Source organism: Cloeon dipterum, chromosome 1, assembly GCF_949628265.1.
Source record: "Cloeon dipterum chromosome 1, ieCloDipt1.1, whole genome shotgun sequence".
Classification (NCBI taxonomy): domain Eukaryota; kingdom Metazoa; phylum Arthropoda; class Insecta; order Ephemeroptera; family Baetidae; genus Cloeon; species Cloeon dipterum.
In genome coordinates, this window is record NC_088786.1 from 6328944 (window position 1) to 6345771 (window position 16828).

The 16828-nt window shown below is 42.1% G+C and overlaps 1 protein-coding gene across 1 annotated transcript in view; it reads left to right on the plus strand.

The window, feature by feature from the left end:
• Positions 1-9268, plus strand: part of kek6 (kekkon 6) — a 67787-nt gene extending 58519 nt beyond the window's left edge. The window contains exon 2 of the mRNA XM_065496855.1: positions 6591-9268. Within this exon, the coding sequence (XP_065352927.1) occupies positions 6733-8946 (2214 nt within the window). The 5' untranslated portion in view covers positions 6591-6732 and the 3' untranslated portion in view covers positions 8947-9268. The remainder of the gene's footprint in view (positions 1-6590) is intronic.
• Positions 9269-16828: the final 7560 nt, after the last annotated feature.

Sequence of the window (16828 nt, forward strand, 5' to 3'; positions counted from 1 at the left end):
GGATTACAATTTTCAGCATATCATTTTTTAATAATTAAAGAATGGAGATTAAAAATCTCATAAGGATACTTGTGAAATCTAATTTTTATTGTTCGTTGGTTTTGTTTGTTGAAAAAATAGACTAACTCTTGATGTTTTGATACGAAGTTTGAGCAATTAATTAAAATCTTGTCCAAAGGGGAAAACAACCTTACAAACACAACGTTCGTTTTCAGAATTTCCGCGATGACTCCCGTGCGAGTCGACGGGCGAATTAACTTTATTTGCCAAATCAATTGCGACAAGTTGGAGAGTCGCTGGCAAACTTTTGCCTGCATGGCAGCGCTAACTCAGATAATTACTCGTCTCGTCGTTTATTTGAGCCTTCAGCCGGCTTGTCACTACCAGACCCATTTTTTAGTCAGCACTTAATTTCTAGAGAGAGGAAAGAAGGGCAACAAGAAAGGAAGCAATTTATCTGCCGGTTAGACTGCAAGACGCTCGCTCTTTCGCTCGTCAAAGGGATAAAAAGCGGCCGGCCGGCGTCGACACCCTCGCTCGCGCAGAGTTACTTTAACTATTTAATCCGCTAATTAGCTGCCGCTCGGTCTGCGATGCAATTTTTCTAATAGCCCGGCGGTAATTACGAACTAGCTCTCGTCTGGAGGCGTTTAATCCAATCATCTGTGAGTTATTATGGGCTCTAAAGGCGCCGCCTATGCAACCCGCGCGTCCGGCCCATCCGACGCGTTGCATAAGTTGATCTGTCCGCAGGCGGGCCGTAATTTTAACGACGCGGCTAAAAACCGATGGCGCAATTATTGGCGTTGCCGACCACGCGTTCGATAAACGCCGGACACACGAACATATCGGCAAAATCGGATCAGGCGTGCAGCATGGGATTTTCCCGAAAACACTTAGCACGCAATAATTTCTTCTTCTGGAAACTGGAAACGGTCGATTCGGTTTTATTGGCTTCCAGGAATTTGAGTTTTAATGTGAGGCATGTTTTATAACCACCAGGAATAATTTCTCATCTGATATTGAAGGGGTTTTCTACTAAATATGTTTAAAAATAGCCGTCCTTTCTTATTTAATATCAACATTTGATGATTTTGAGGCATAGAACACTCCCAAATTCATACAGAGGAGGTTGAAACCTGTCGATTTATTTTTAATTTTGAGCCGATATTTGCAGAGTGAGACAAATGGGTGACCAAATATATAAAATAAAAACAACTTCATGTACCGATACTGTCCTATGAACTGAGATTTTCCCTGATATATAAGTATTTTATCGGTGCACGTCTTTCTTGATGGGCAATTCTCTGATAGAGAAAAACTCGAGAAAAATCTCGTATCCCAATGAAATTACAAATGAATAAAATGAGTGTACGAGTGTTCGAGGAGGCCCAGTACAGAAAAGATAAGAACGATTCAAAAGGAAGAAGTTTTATACCAACCACCGGGGACCGGGTTGAGATCTGTGTTGCTTCTCGCCGGTCAGAAGTCAATATGGCGTCAATATAATGGTGGCCAATCAGGAAACAGTCCAGCGGCCGATCAGAAGTGTCAAAAAAGGGGCGTGCCGGCCTAATAATTAAATTCCCGTGTTTTGTTACATTTCCATTAGACTGATTTTGATTCACCAATTACCGGGGTAAGTAGCTGTTAGTTCAGAAATAATAAAGAAAAATTATTGTGCTGAAGGTATTTCGTGATAAATTTTCCAAGCCAATTTCATTTTACGTTTGTAACTTTCCCGCCGTACTCTACCAAACGCCACATCTGCGCGTCGAGTGAATCCGGCCTACGGTGAAAATTTTAATAATTTCCTAATATTTAATGCAAGCTCAAATCTCTTAAAATTTGCATTATTCTCTGTTGGCAGGCGGGATAAATCAACACGATTTGATGAGAGCGTAATTAGGCGAGAACAATTAAATTACAGTCTGGGTTTTTGAAGCAATTAGCCGAAAGTATGTCATCCGCGTCCGTAGCACACGGACCGTTCATATCCCCGGGCGCAGTTCAGTGCATAATTAAAATTAGCGGAGCCAAATTCTGCGTGCCGGCTTTGCGAACGGCCGAGCATTAAATGCTGCTGGCTAGTGAGCGAGCGGCCGTTTAGTCCAGCGCTAATTCAATTGGACCACTTTGCGAATAGTTCGCAAACAGTCGGATGAATATATATGTATAATAACAACCAGCATAGCATCTCATGAGGCTGGCACGTATGCACCAGATTACGAACCAGCGGCACACCCCAAAAGCGAAATTCGGCCGGTATATAGTGTGTGCGAAAAGCGAACTCCTCCTCGAGCGTTCACCGAAGGATCGATAATAACAAGGAAAACGGTTTGGAACCAATACTATTGGATTACATTTGAAAGGGTGATTATGATTTTCTGCCTGTTGGTCCAGGCTTATGGCCCAATAAGAACTTGGAGAAGTTCAGCAATAAAACCGTGAAGCCCGCAGTGCTAATTTGATTAGACTTCTTATTTAATTGATGGAGGCTCAGAAATATCTGCATTTAATTTTAATAAATATTTTGTTTACGAACGCATAGTTAATGGAGGGATTAAGGATTATTTCCAGTTAATTTTGAGGGTACAAAAATTACTATCTAAAACGCAATTTTCAATTTACTATTTAAATTGTATTCACACCAGCTTCTAATATTTTAAAATTGAAAATTAAACACATTTGCTGAACATTGGATTGCTTTAGATATTCTAAATTAATTTTCAAATAAAAAAGGAGCAGTTTACCGTCATTTCCTCAATTCTTCCTTGTTTCATGTTTGCATTTTTTACCATGCAGTTTTTTACCTTATTTAGTGACAACCTTTGACTTATTTTTAGATATCAAGAGGCGGAGCTATTGTCAGAAATTACAATTTGCGGTCATTCTTGGAATCAATTCCTATATTTTTAAGCCCGCGCAGACTCATATTTGAAGTCAGTTTTGCATTGGGTTCATTGTAAAGTAAATTTTCCTTGTTTACATGAGTTTCCAACAAAATGATGCCGGAAATTGCTGGATAAGCCAAAACAATCAGGCGCTGTTTGAATGTCCAATTTTACACAATCGACTACTAACATTCAAATTTACAAAATGATAAATGTTGAAATACAATTTTACAACACTATGAATTTCCTCGTCCCAATCATTGTTTACGTACGCTCAATTTTGACTGGAAAGTTCAGAGCTTTTCTGTGTATTTATTAATAAATACAAAATAATATTTAGTGGGAAATAATAAATCCTGCGATGCTTTCCCAATTCTAGTTTACGTGCAATTCCCGTATTTGCTTTGGGGGCGCAACACCAAGGCCGAGGACAAAACGAAACGATAACAGAGCGGAGCGCAAGATGCAAATGACCGTGCTGGTGAAAACGGAGAGCAAAGCAAACAGTGCCGGAATAACGCGGAGAGCATTATCAGCGCGTAAAATGCAAATAGAGGCTCGGAAAGTGCGTCTCCAAGGTGCTCCGGGGGCTGGAAATCGTAGAATTATCATTCGACGAGCCTGGCCAAAACAAACAATGCGCCGTGCGCGCGAGAACACACGCGCGACACGTTTGTGTTTCGCTCTCGTCAGAACAAACACTGCTCGCGCGATTATCCCATTGGCTAAATAGGCTGCGCTCTTTAAAGAGGCTGAGAGAGACACACAGAGACACGACTGCTTTTGTTGGAACAAGTGACTTTGCATATTTAACTCTCGGTCTGCGCTGCGGCCGGACTTTTGAACTGCTTTCATTTATCTTGCCGGCGCAAGTGATGATGGAAATCTAAATCTAGTGGGAGCCAAGAGATGAGAGGGAGAAACGCTTTTTGCCCATCCTGCAGACCGTACCCAATCGGGAAATTAATGCCCTCATGAATTTTACTACCCTTGAGCGTATTAAATCCGGACCGAAAAGGAAAGGGACAAAAATGTCTCGTTCCTAACTAATTTGATTGGCCTGAGACCAGGGAGGTGAATACATTCCATTCGTTCCAGTACTTGAATAAAATTGAAATTAAGATGATATATTGCGAAAATTTTCCTGAAAATCGGCCTTATTTTTGCACATCCTTATTCATCACAGGAGACGAAAATTTCTAATTGTGCTCAGATTTTGGTCACTTTTAAAAGGTTTTGACAGTTTAAAAAGTATAATATGTGGTTAAAAAGTCTTCATATAGCCTGATTCATGCTCATTTGATGGTTTTTTCCCAACAGCCCTGTATATAGCTAGAAGAAAGCATCAATTTATTTATATAAAAGATCAACTCTTCTTAAGTAAATAATTCATGAACGTGTTGATATCAAGAAAGATATTTACATAAAAATTTATGTCGGAATCTGCATTTTAAGAGACCTCGCACCTCGACGGAATGGACGTATTTCCGCACCCTCCCGACTTCTTCATTTTTTTTTCTTTTTTAATTTGCATTTCCAGGAGCATCTTGTCGCGTGGGGATATTAAGACCACTTTGCGGAACACTGCCGTCTGCCTGTTGGCTGTCGCAGCAGTCTCTTCAGCAACACGGCAGTTCTGTGTTGTGTTGCCTCTTTTTCATTTTAAATGCATGGAATTTTTATTTGTGTGACAACAACAGAAGTCAATCGATTTTTTGCTCTGTTGCGCTCGCTGATGTTGCTGTCGTGTCGCACGGACGGACTACAAATGCACAAAACTCTCTCGTCTGCAGGACATGAAATATTTATTTTTAAAATCGACACTGGCCGTCCGAGCAGCTCACATTATAATTTAGGAATTACGGCCGAAAACTGTTTCGGCAGCGCTTGTGCGTGTAATTTGAGCCTCCGCGTGCTGCGTGCGTTATCGGCTTCGTATCTGAGAGGCGGATGCAGTGGAATGGAAATTAAAAGCACTCAGATGGAATTCTTTAATGGCTCTTGCGCCAGAACCCATTTCGATTTCAATCGCGGTTTGCGCTGGAACAAAAGAGCCGCTCGTAAATTCGATTAATTCCGCAAACTGCCGAGAAAACGCGCTGAAGTTTGTTGACTAGGGCTGGGAATTTAAGACCGATTGGATGTTTTTTCTTCCAGACGTTTTATTTGATTTTGCACAAGTAAACTTAATTTTATGACTTTCAAGTCTCACTTAAATTATTCTTTATAGTCTTTTGGATTCCAAAATAGAAAAGAAAAATGTTAATAATCCAATTATTTTCAAACCATCTTTTTAAACCTAACTAATCATCTAAAATAAACCTATACAAAATGGTCTATATTTTCGGTTTTCACTATAAACTTAAAATTTTGTTTTAGAATCCCATTGGTTCTACAGAAAAAAATCTGGATAGAAAAAATCCCATCTAATCTGTTTTCAATTAAAATATTTTTTCAAATAAACAAAAAATTGAAGCACAAACTTGATTTTTAATAGGCTTCTTCCGTAGTTGAATAATTGGAGGCTTAAAAATGATATTACACAGTCTTGTGATATAGAAATTGCAGATAAGAAAATATACCTTTTATTTGCAAAACAGTAGATTTTTGCAGGGTTTTTGGGATGTCTGCTGAGTTGTGAATAAAGCCGTCTAAATTTCCCGACCCCATTGCTGTTGTTGCGGCAGTCGCGGCTGCAGTTGCGTTTCAAAGGTGTCGATCTGAGTGGGTGTCGCAAAAATGGTGCTTAACAACAGTTGATAACAAGGGGCCGCGCGCGCTTGAGTGTGTGTGTGCTATCGGGGCCGACCAGCTCGCCGATTCCCAAGGGCACAAACTACGAATGAACTCGGCTCTATAACGAGCAAAGGTCTGGGAAATACATATATTTACGACCCCGGCGGACTTGGCCCTCTCTGCTGCGCGAAAGCAAACACGCTCCATTTCAGTCTCCAAATTACTGCGTGCGGTTTTCATTTTTCGTGATTGCGCGTGGTCGGCCCGCGGCAATGACGGCTTTTTTCTATATTTCGCATTGTGCCGGGGAAAAACTGAGCGTGGGCGATGAAATGCGGGGCGACGACTTAATTAAAACTGAAATTCATCCGCAAGCGCACGCGAGCGTGGATGAAATTAGCATATCGCAACGGGAGCGAAAGCTACACCTCCAATTAGGAGATAAGAACTTCTCTCGCGGTGCTAATTATTCATGCCTTGGCATTGAAACGTCTCGAGCTGACTTGGCGTTCCTGAAAATTTCGAGGAAAAATTTGCTCTCGAAGGGAGAATCTTTGCAACTCGCAGATTGTTGCCAAACTTTTAAATAAATGGACAGCTTAAAGGGAAGAATTCTTGACTTGACTTAATTAGTTTGTTTCTCAGAAATTATTCCATTTTTGACATTTTGATTGATCCACTCATTTGGATAATGGTCCTCGAGGGCGCATAATTTATGACCCTCGAGATCGATAACACTCAAGACGTTGTTGAGAGTGGAACTGCTTCTAATAAATCATTATTTAAGTGGGACATTTGTTAGCTCATCATTTATATCTATAAATAAATCACTACAAAGCTGTGCAATTTATTTGAATTTCCCCAATCCTTAAAATTGTTCCTCCATACTATAAGAAATTATTTTTAAAAAATTAATACCGGTTTTTAGTCGATTTTAAATTTCCTTTTCTTCTGTTTTAGGAGCTGGATGTCGCTCAACGTAGGTAGAAGACTGTCAGCGTGGCGGCCGCGAGAGTCGTCGCCGAGCGTGCAGGGATGAGGTCACGAGCGGGGCGCCTTTTCTTATCCAAGTGGGCGCCCTTGCATTGACCAACCACTCAGAATGTTCGTCCCTAGATGTCCTTTGGCTTCCGCCGTGGTGCTAATTCTGCTCGCGCTCGCGGCAACGGAGGTACTTGTGTCTGCGGACGCGATCGCGGCGCCCGACTGGACGGATCACTGTCCGGCGACGTGCAAGTGCAAGTGGATATCGGGCAAGAAGACGGCCAGCTGCCGCGAGGCCGGCCTGACCACGATCCCTGGCTCTTTGAACGCCGACATCCAGGTGCTTGATATCAACGGAAACCCCATTCCCATCCTCTCGAAAGCAATCTTCAGTGCAGTGGGATTACTAAACCTGCAACGCATTTATCTGAAAGGCTGCGGAATCAAGGAGATCGAACCTTCGGCGTTCAGGGATCTGACCATCCTGATCGAGGTGGACCTCTCCAGCAACAGCCTCACAATGCTGGACCCAAAGACCTTCCTTGGCAACAACAGGCTGCGCATCCTCGACCTCAGTGGTAATCCTTTGAATCAGCTGCGTGAGGAGCAGTTTCCGTCGCTGCCCCACTTGAAGACGCTGGAGATGAAGTCGTGTCGGCTCAAACACGTCCACAAGAGGGCCTTTGCTAACCTGGCGGCCCTCGAATCACTCAGTCTGAGCAACAATAAGCTCAAGTATTTGACAGAGGCGGTTTTTGCCCCTCTCGTGCAGATCAAATCGCTGTCGCTGGACGGGAATCCGTGGCTCTGCGACTGTCAACTTCGGGACTTCAAAACCTGGTTTCTAAAAGTGAAACTTTCTTCCTTGCCGCTGACCTGTTCCGAGCCTGAGAGTCTCAAGGGCCGGCCGTGGGGAGACATCGATTCCTCATTCTTTTCCTGCGCTCCGCGGGTTGAGCTTACGGACACGATGGTGCAGGGAGAGGTGGGCGGAAACGCCACATTCGGGTGTCAAGTGTGGGGAGACCCTGAGCCCAGTCGCGAGTGGCTCTTCAATGGCCACTCACTCAACATGAATGGCAGCGACCCCAACGTGCAGATGGAACAGGACAACTCTGGCTGGCTCAATGTGACGTTGTCTAACCTGACCGACCTTTACGTCGGTGAGTACTCGTGCGTTGCGGAGAATATCGGCGGTAGGGCGGTGAAAAACCTGACGTTGATTCTACCTGAAGTGGTGACCGCCACGACTCTGAGCAAGGCAGAGTCGTGGCTGTTAATGGCTGGGCTGTTGGCTGGTGGAGCCGGCACGGTCGTCACGGCTCTCACGGCCGGCATGTGCCTCTGCCTCTGCTCGCGGCGAAACAGGAAAAAGGGCAACAGGCAGTCCAAGTTGTCAGGCAGCGTCAGTTATACAGACCAGGAGAAAAAGCTGCTTGACTGCAGCATCACGGAGCGAGCGTCGGGCACGGTTAGTTTCGAGGGCATGTCACAGACTGATATGGAATTGTTGACTAGAGACCCCTCGACCGTTGATCTCTCCGCCGAGCCGGTGCACATCACCATCGAAAACCTGCCAGCCGACTGCGTGCTTGCTAACGCGGCCGCCACCGGTGCCGGCTGCAGCGGCGGCGGGCCGGCCTACCCTTCGAATGGGGCGCCCTACGTGATTCCACCACCTCCTCAGCCCCTCGCGGCGCAGCAACTACCGCGAGGGGCCCTGGCGCCACCACCAGAATTTTCATCAGGGCTCGCTCCAACCTCGTTCGGCAACATCTTCATCGCGGTCAAGGACCCAAACGCATCTGGTAACGCCTCCAATCCGCACGACGACGTCACGCGGTACCCTGACCTGCTGGACCTGCCGCATCGCTCCAAAGGCGTCAGCGTCACGGTGGGGAGCGAAAGGCCGTACCACCTTCACCATACTCTCCGCCATCCCCACCACGCACACCCCCACCACCACCACCGGCCCCACCAGCAGTACTATCAGGCCCACCAGTGCTGCCCCACCACCGGCTTTGAGCAATGCGTGCCCGAGATGGCCGTCGGTGACACCTTGCTTGCAGCAGCGTGCGCCACCCTTCCCAGGCGGCCACGGACCAACTCCGGCAGCAAAGTGGGGCCAGTTGTGTGCGTGCGGTCACATTACGACACCGTTGGGCCCCGCGTCACGGCGAGTGGGGGCAGCGGCTCCGTGCTTTCTCTTCCAGAGACCTCGGAAGAGGAGGCCAAGGCCCAGGAAACGGGCGGCCAGGGACAGAAGGAGGTTCCGACGCCGCCGCCACCCCCAATGTGCACACCCCTGCCACCCGAGTTCGTGTCGCTTTAATAAACTGGTGCACGCGCGGCGTTTGTATCGTAACTGTGCTGTGACGACCCCATTCCACTCTAATTCCACCACCCCCGCCAATCGCGTAGCAAACAAAATACCCTGGCGTTCTGTTATCTGTAGGGTTGGGAATATGGATGTGGACTTTCGATTAAAATATAGGACTCTTATTAGATGGTTTTGAGTTCAGTTTGAATTTTTAAAAATTTTATTGCCAGCAATATCACAAATACAGTGGATTAAAATTCTCTCATATTGTTTTGGTTCCTTTAAAGAGCTCCATGATCAAATTATGATAGTTTTATTGACGAAATTAAAATATTTGTTGCCAAAAAAATTGATATCAATTGGGAAGCTTCTTTTAGTTGCAATAAATCGGGCAGAAAAAAGTGTTTATCAGGCTAGTAGGCTACACAACGATTTTGTGCAAACCAAAGCGGTTTATTGGTCTCCAACCGATTTCAATTCTTGCCCTAAAGGCATAAAATCAAGCTCTTTTAGTGTCAAGAAGTAAAAAAAAATAGTCAATCGTCCTAAATTCCCAACCCTATTTATTTGGAAACGTGCCTGCCGCCGCTTTTGTTGTGTTGTGTGCCCCGAAGAATCGGCACTATCATTCGAATCCTCTTCCTTCTTTCGCCCCGGCGAGATTTGGCACAAACCGCTTGTTGGTTTTAAAATATGATCTCGCTAGTCGTCCACTCGAAAATTGCTGCTGTCATGTAATGTTATGCAAATTGGATTCTTTTTCGCAATGTGCGTGCGTTTTCCGAGCCGTTTCATTTGCAACGGGGTAGGAAGTCTGAGTGAGCGCCGGCCGGGAGTTGATACATTTTGAAAAGCACTCCATTTTTTTCCACTGACCTACTCTCGGGGCGCGCGGCGAGTTGGCAAAACAACGAGTGCGCAGTCAATGACCCGCGATGTTGCAATTTTCAACTCACCCTCCTCGGGAAAAAGAACCCCAATGATTAATGACCGCGCTCTCGAGGAATTCCTATCCTTATTGTGAATTTCACACTCCATTGTACAGTTAATATATTATTGCGCGAGCGTGTACAGCCGTTTTGTATTTGCTAAACACACAGTGTGTAAGCGGCTTTTGTCTTTTTGGTGCAAAATGCTGAATATATATTGCGGGGCGCGCTTTCCGAATATCCGATGGGCAATTTCTCCCTTGGGTGATCAAAGCAGCAGGTCGGCCGGCATCAAGAGCCAGGGCTAAACTGTTTTATCAGAGTCGAGTGCGCACAGGGAGAGGTGGAACGAGAAAGAAAGTGACTTTTTTACTAAAACTGACACACAGGATTGTGACAGACAGTGCGAATTGTTACGTAAGATTCATCATTTATGTGTGTTTCATTCGAACAGCAGAGATTGTATATTCGCAAATAATCTTTGTTATAACCGATCATCACATTGAACTGAAATCGAATTATTATGTAAACGAGAGAAAACTTGTAAATACGAAAATAAAGAAAACCCAGTTTGAACCCGAGAATTTATATATATATATTTCTTGAAAGAAACTATAATTACTACTAACTCATTAACAAAACTGTAACAGACGCAGCAAGCAGCAACGTTTTTTGTGCATGATGACTGTAAAAATGATATCAATGTTGAGATACAAACTGCGTTTTTCTTTTCGAAATTTAACCAAATCGCACCACCATCAACATTATATATTATTGTTATCGAACGAGCAGAACAAAGCGAATCATGAGAATGTTCCCCTCTTCTGAATCAATTAAAATTTAGATATTCTTCCTACAAACTATGCTGTTTCTTTTGCTCCTTTCTCTCTCTCTTGCAGGAAGCAAAGTCATTAATCACTGGCACTTGTCCAACCAAAGGCATTCCAGCAGCAGCAGCCTCATTAAATCGGCGTTCGTAGCAGCAGAGAATTAAGACAACGCCTTTTCTGACGCATTCATTAGTGCCACATCGAAAATTAAATTCACTTTGGTCCAAGAGAAAGAAAAATTCAAATTAACCCCAATTAACTTTTGAATTAAATAAAAAAAATCTTCCACAGATGTTTTTAATTAATCAATCAGTCAAAAAGATATTCTATTTTATTTACTATATTTGGAGATGCTTTCTCCGTTGAACTGACTTATTTGAAAAATTAATAAATAATTTTACACTAATATATCATGAAAAATTCTTGGTCAAAAATTTGTCGAAAATAGTGTTTGCAAGAAATCGCAAATAACCAGAACATTAATTAGAGTGCATTTCTAACAGACCTTGGTATTAACCGGCCCACACCAGCAGCTATTCTCTTTTATTCTCCTCGCCCGCAGGCAATTTCGAAAGCAATCAGTTACCAGGGCTTTCACTTGTCACTGCGCGCAGACCACCTTAAAGCCCTTTCCTGCCAGCTGTTTCATAAACATTTCAATTCACTGCAACGTCTATTTCTGCGTTTGTGTGTGTGCGTGTCACTGCAGCAGAGCTCACGCAAACGCATTTTATTTATTCACAGCCGTTATCGAGTGAGAAAAAGAGACATAAAAGCAGTGGTACCTTTTAAAACTCGCCCCATATAATCGTTAATGCATGCAAATTTAGTTGAAGGGGATCTGGACAGCGTACTGCCCGCACAAGCCACGTTTAGCAAACATAGAGAAGTGCGCGTTTAATCTCGAATTCCGGTGCGCGGTGCAGCAGTTTATGGAATTTGATTAAAAAATCGCGCGTCGTTAAATTCACAGCCGTAAACACACAAACAGTACAGATAGGCTTCGAGTTTTTGCTTTCTGTTTATTGCTGCAAAACGCAATCAGTGAGTTTTATGCAAATAAAAAAAATGTTTTCCGGATATGCAGAGTTTGCAGCTGGATGTCAGCAGAGGAAGTTCCACCACAGTTGGCTATACAGCGTGAATTTTTGTTTGAGATAAATGCAGGTGTTTCACGTTAGACTATCAGAGAAAAGTTCTAACATATTGTTTTCAATCTAGCAGCTATATAAATTTACCTGGAGCCAAAATTATACGATATATCTCATCCAATTCAAAATAATAATGGTCTGATTTGCCAGGTTGACATCATTTTAAAACAATATAACAAATTGTTGCTTTGGTGTTAAAAAATTGTCACCAATTCTGTAATTTTCATTATTTGATGTAAATCTAAAAGAATCTGCATTTTTACTCTATGAATTGGAAGTAAATTTTTATGTCTCAACTGACTGGGTTCTAAATTGTGTACCCACAATTGAACAAATTGCTAGCAAGTTCACCAGAAACTCGATCTCAACGCTGTAAAGGTGGCTGTGACGCGTATGTGCGGTTCATGTGCTGATGATTACAATGTTAACGCTCCACTTTTATCGCGATCAAATCACGAGAGGCTGCCGGCGGCGGATAAGTTTGCATGCGTTCTTGCACGGCGAGAATTTCCAACTGTGCGCTTATGCATATATAATGCAAAAGCAGCACGCGTGAAACTGCAGGCAAGGTGGTATTGGCCGGCGTCTGGCTGCATTGTCCCAGGATGAAAAATACATTCACGCCCGCCGGCTGGGCAATATTTGCATTTTTAATGAAGCGAAAGAGCGCAGTGCCATTTAGATTATTCAAATTCACCCCTTTGCCAAGCATACGTGCAATTTAGTGAGTGCCACATGGAGAAATTCTAGTTCAGTGTTTTTAGAGAGATATAAATTGCGATTTTTTTTTAATAATTAAATAGTGAAAAATTATTTTATAATATTACTTTAAATACTCTCTAACGATAACCATTACGTGGGAAAGAGAGCACTTTCGCAGGCTTCTTTTATAATTTGCAATAAGCTCGGCCCTTAAGTTTGCATGCTATAATAAATCTGAGAGCACTCATCTATCCCTTATTGAATGAATATCATGACTTTTTATTTTCTCAAAAAGCAAATTTTCCTCATAACTCGCGTAATGTTTCATAGATCGTGACGAGAGAAATTCAAATCAAGCATAAAATAAATAATTACATAATTAAATTTCTTGAAATTTTTTTCAACTTTACTGTTTTAAAGTGTAGAAGATCAACTTTTGCTTAATTCTACAGTAAAAAATACACTCAATGAGCCATTAGCTCAGGCTTTCAATGGAAAATGTTCCTCATTGTTGGATTTTATAATTGGATTTTATAAAGCTCTTTTACAGAGGAAAACGGAATTTTGGTCCAAAAGTGATGTTTTTTTCTACCAACTCAGTTTAGTCATCGTTAGTTATGAAACTAGGCGAAAATTGAGGAATTATTTGCTCTAGGTTTTTGACGGATCAGGGAAAATGTTATATTTTCAGGGGTCTGAAAATTTTAAATTTCTGACTTTTTCTTCTGAACCATCAACAATCACAGTACGAAAATGAGCAAGTTATACATATCAGGCAATGTTAAGTCATTTGAACTTTACTTAAAGTCTTGCAAATTTAATGAAGCTGTAGTAACTTTTCCACAAAAACATGATCATCTTTTTTCAATTTGTTTTTCTATTCAACGGTTAAAAACATATTAGATGATGAGAATATCCTCGAAATAATTTGATTCAATGATTATGTTAGGATGTTAGAAGATACGCATGTGTAAACCCGTAACAAAAGCCTCATTTCAGTTTCAGCAAGAGTCAGCAAAATCATTCAAATCGCAAGCGGATCTAATTTGCGAGGGGAAAAACGAGATAGGCAGGCGTGTGGTGCGGTCATTATAGCGCGAGAGGACGAGACCACAGCGCAAATAGTGTCGACGCAAGTCGCCAAATTGTCGCCGACCAACGCACTACAATTCTATTATTTGTATTGCTGGTTGGTCTCAGTGGCAATAAATTCATCGCGTCGGCAGAGGCCAGGCAGCACGCGTGTTCAATAAGGCATGGGCGAACAGTCGTTATTATCATAGCAGCGTGTGTGTCACACTTTTGTCTCTCTGTTTGATTTGATCATTATTGCTGCGGTCGGCGCTGCCATTGTGCGGTCACTGACTACCCGGACCAGGCAGCGTGCAAAACACGGCCGCAAGATTTGCAAACAAATCGATTAGCCCTTACTTTTGGTAATTGCCCCTGCTCTCTGGCCGGCGAATATTCATAAGCTGCTAACGAGCGGCCGTTTTTGCCCCCGCCGCCGTCGCCGCTCCGACACTCTCGAGACGGGAAACAGCCGTCGATTAGACACCATCGCTTCGGATTAGTGGTAATTGATAACTCTTTTTGTTGTACCGACGGGCCTCGACCTGTGGCGTGGAGGAAAACAAATTTTCCTCGAACTGTGCGTGTTTTTTTGCTGATGAGAGGATAACGTTTTTATACAGTGTTGTCTAAATGGATATTTTTAGAGACAAATATTCGATTTTGACAAGGTGAATTGAAACAGGGAATAAATTTAAAATTATTTAAGTAAGCAATTTATCAAATTGATAGTTTGAGCAATTTTTCCACAAGGTGCAATATTCAAAAGTGGACCTCACAACAATTTAAATTCATATTTTGCAAATTTTCTCTGATCTTGACCATATTTGTTTGGACGATTTCAGTTCCTCTCGTCGAAATCTATCCAAAGATGCATGGTACTTTTTGGGAGATCTCCGAGTTTTGAAATAAATAAAAGAAAAAAATAATAGTTAAGAAGAATAACAAAGCGCATTCTTGTTGACTGGGAGTATTTTTCTGCCTTAACGTCTTCTACTTACCAAACACTATCCATTTTTTCTGCGAATTACTGTGATTTAATCTTTTGATTTTTGCGAATTTTGTGCAGTTTCACAGACAAGGCCCTTCAGCTGAACCGGTAGTGGCCTTCTAAAGTAGCAATTATTCTTCCTGCTCTTGCACTAGAGTGCAGTAGGGTTGGTGGCTGCTGTCACAAGGTGCACAACATTCTGTTTAAATCATTATTCACTATACGTAACTGATGCTTAAAAATTTGAATTAGCGGAATTAGCATATCATTTTAGGATGGTCTTATTTTTATTTTTATATTTTTCGATAGAGGTTTAGTTTGATCGTCCTGAAAAGTTATTTTCTAAGGGCAACAATACTTATTTCAAAATCGCATTTTAATAAAAAAAAATGTAAAAATACACAAAATAAAAAGCCATTAAAAAAAGCAATTTATATCCAAAGATTATAACATTTATTTTAAACTAGTATTATGATTGTTTACTGATTAAAGCTTAAAACAGAGTAAGTTGCACTATTTAGTATTTTGAACTATTAGGAGCTGAGGAAAAAAGCAATCGATTTAGTGTTATTGCTCCGCGTAAATTGACTTGAAAAGTTCTTTCCAAACGTGAAAGTTGTAAAAATTAGGTCCAGGGATCCGCAAAGTGGCTAGCAAGAAGAAAGAGCTCGATTTTCCGGAGGCGGCAGGCAATATCGCTCGAATGCTACGAGCGCATTGCTAATTAAAAATATCATCGGCGGCGCGCACTTGGCTCCCCATAAAAATAAAACTCAAGGGAGCTAGCTCGTCGGTCGGCGCGAAAATGAGTGGAAAGTGCCGCTCTTATTCTTTTCGAGCGGCGTTTTCATTAAAATTTTACGCCTTTCTCTCTCTCTCTCTCTCTCTCTCTCTCTCTCTCTCTCTCTCTCTCTCTCTCTCTCTCTCGGCGCTCGGCTCCTTTCTAAAAGCGGCGTCGTTTTTCCTCCGCTCGCGCGCTTATCTCGTTAAACCGAAAATTCGACCTCAAATTCGCCGCCTTTGTGTAAAAAAACACGCATTAAACCCATCATGCCACAGCCGGAGAATTAATTTAGCATGACTGCATCTGCACTCTGCGGCTCCGAGAGTGTATATACCCCCTTCCACCGCGATAATAGCCGCTCGCGACTCGTTTCGTCCTATAAACATTTAGCGCGGCTCTCTGACGCAGCAACAACACAACAACACACACACCAGCACGAGCGGCGCAACGCTCACGTTCCTCGGCTTATCTCGTTCTCCCTCTTTTCGGCGACGAAATGCAGCCTAAAGAGGCTTTTCCTGAGTGCCCACTTTAAGGAAAAAACATAGGTTCTCGCAAGTTAAGACCAGGTGTTTTATATGATTTTTTGTCTGCACATATTTCATATTATGCGAACATTTTGAGAAATTTAATTTTAAAATAATGTTCCTTTTTTATAAAAAAATTAATCATCGAAAGAAAAAAATCAAGGATTTGTTTGTGTAAGTAAAAAACCGCAACGTCATAGCAGAAGCTGTCTATTTATTTATTTATTTTTGGCTATAAATTATTCCGCTTTCCACAGCAGTCCTATTTTAAAAATATTAATTCCTAAAATGTAAATTTAATATTATATTTTGTAATATGATGCGATAGATAACGTACTTATATTCAAATATTGCTGTCACCAGTCAAAAAAATCGAGTAATATAGGGCTTCTGATTTTCAACAAGGTAAAATATGTGTTACTGTAAAAAATATTTTTTTAGTTCTGGTTTAATTTTATTAATGCTCTCTCTGAGCAAATTATTTTGAGTTATTTTATTTAGAAAACATTTTGATACCAGCTCTAATCTCATTTTTCTATTGATTAACTCAGTAGCCTTTCACTGCAAGTCTAATTTCATTATTCAATTAAATCCCCAGGGATTAAAATTTGAATATAGGTTGTAAAGGAAAAGGAAATGTTTATAAAAGTCCGTAAAAATCTAATTTTATTGGAAAAGTTTTGCTTTGATGCGGCTTTCAAATATCTAAAGTATCGCAACGGCAAAAGGGTTGTGTGCAAACTGGCTGCCTCCACACCTGCAGCTAATTAAAAGCGTTCGCCGCAAACAAATTGCCCCTTATTTATCACCAGCGGCGTATAAGCCTCCACGCCGAACGAGAAGGAGAACGAAAAAACAGCAGCAGCGCGGAGTTTTCTCATTCTCGGCTCGCTTTTTATGTCGCTGGCG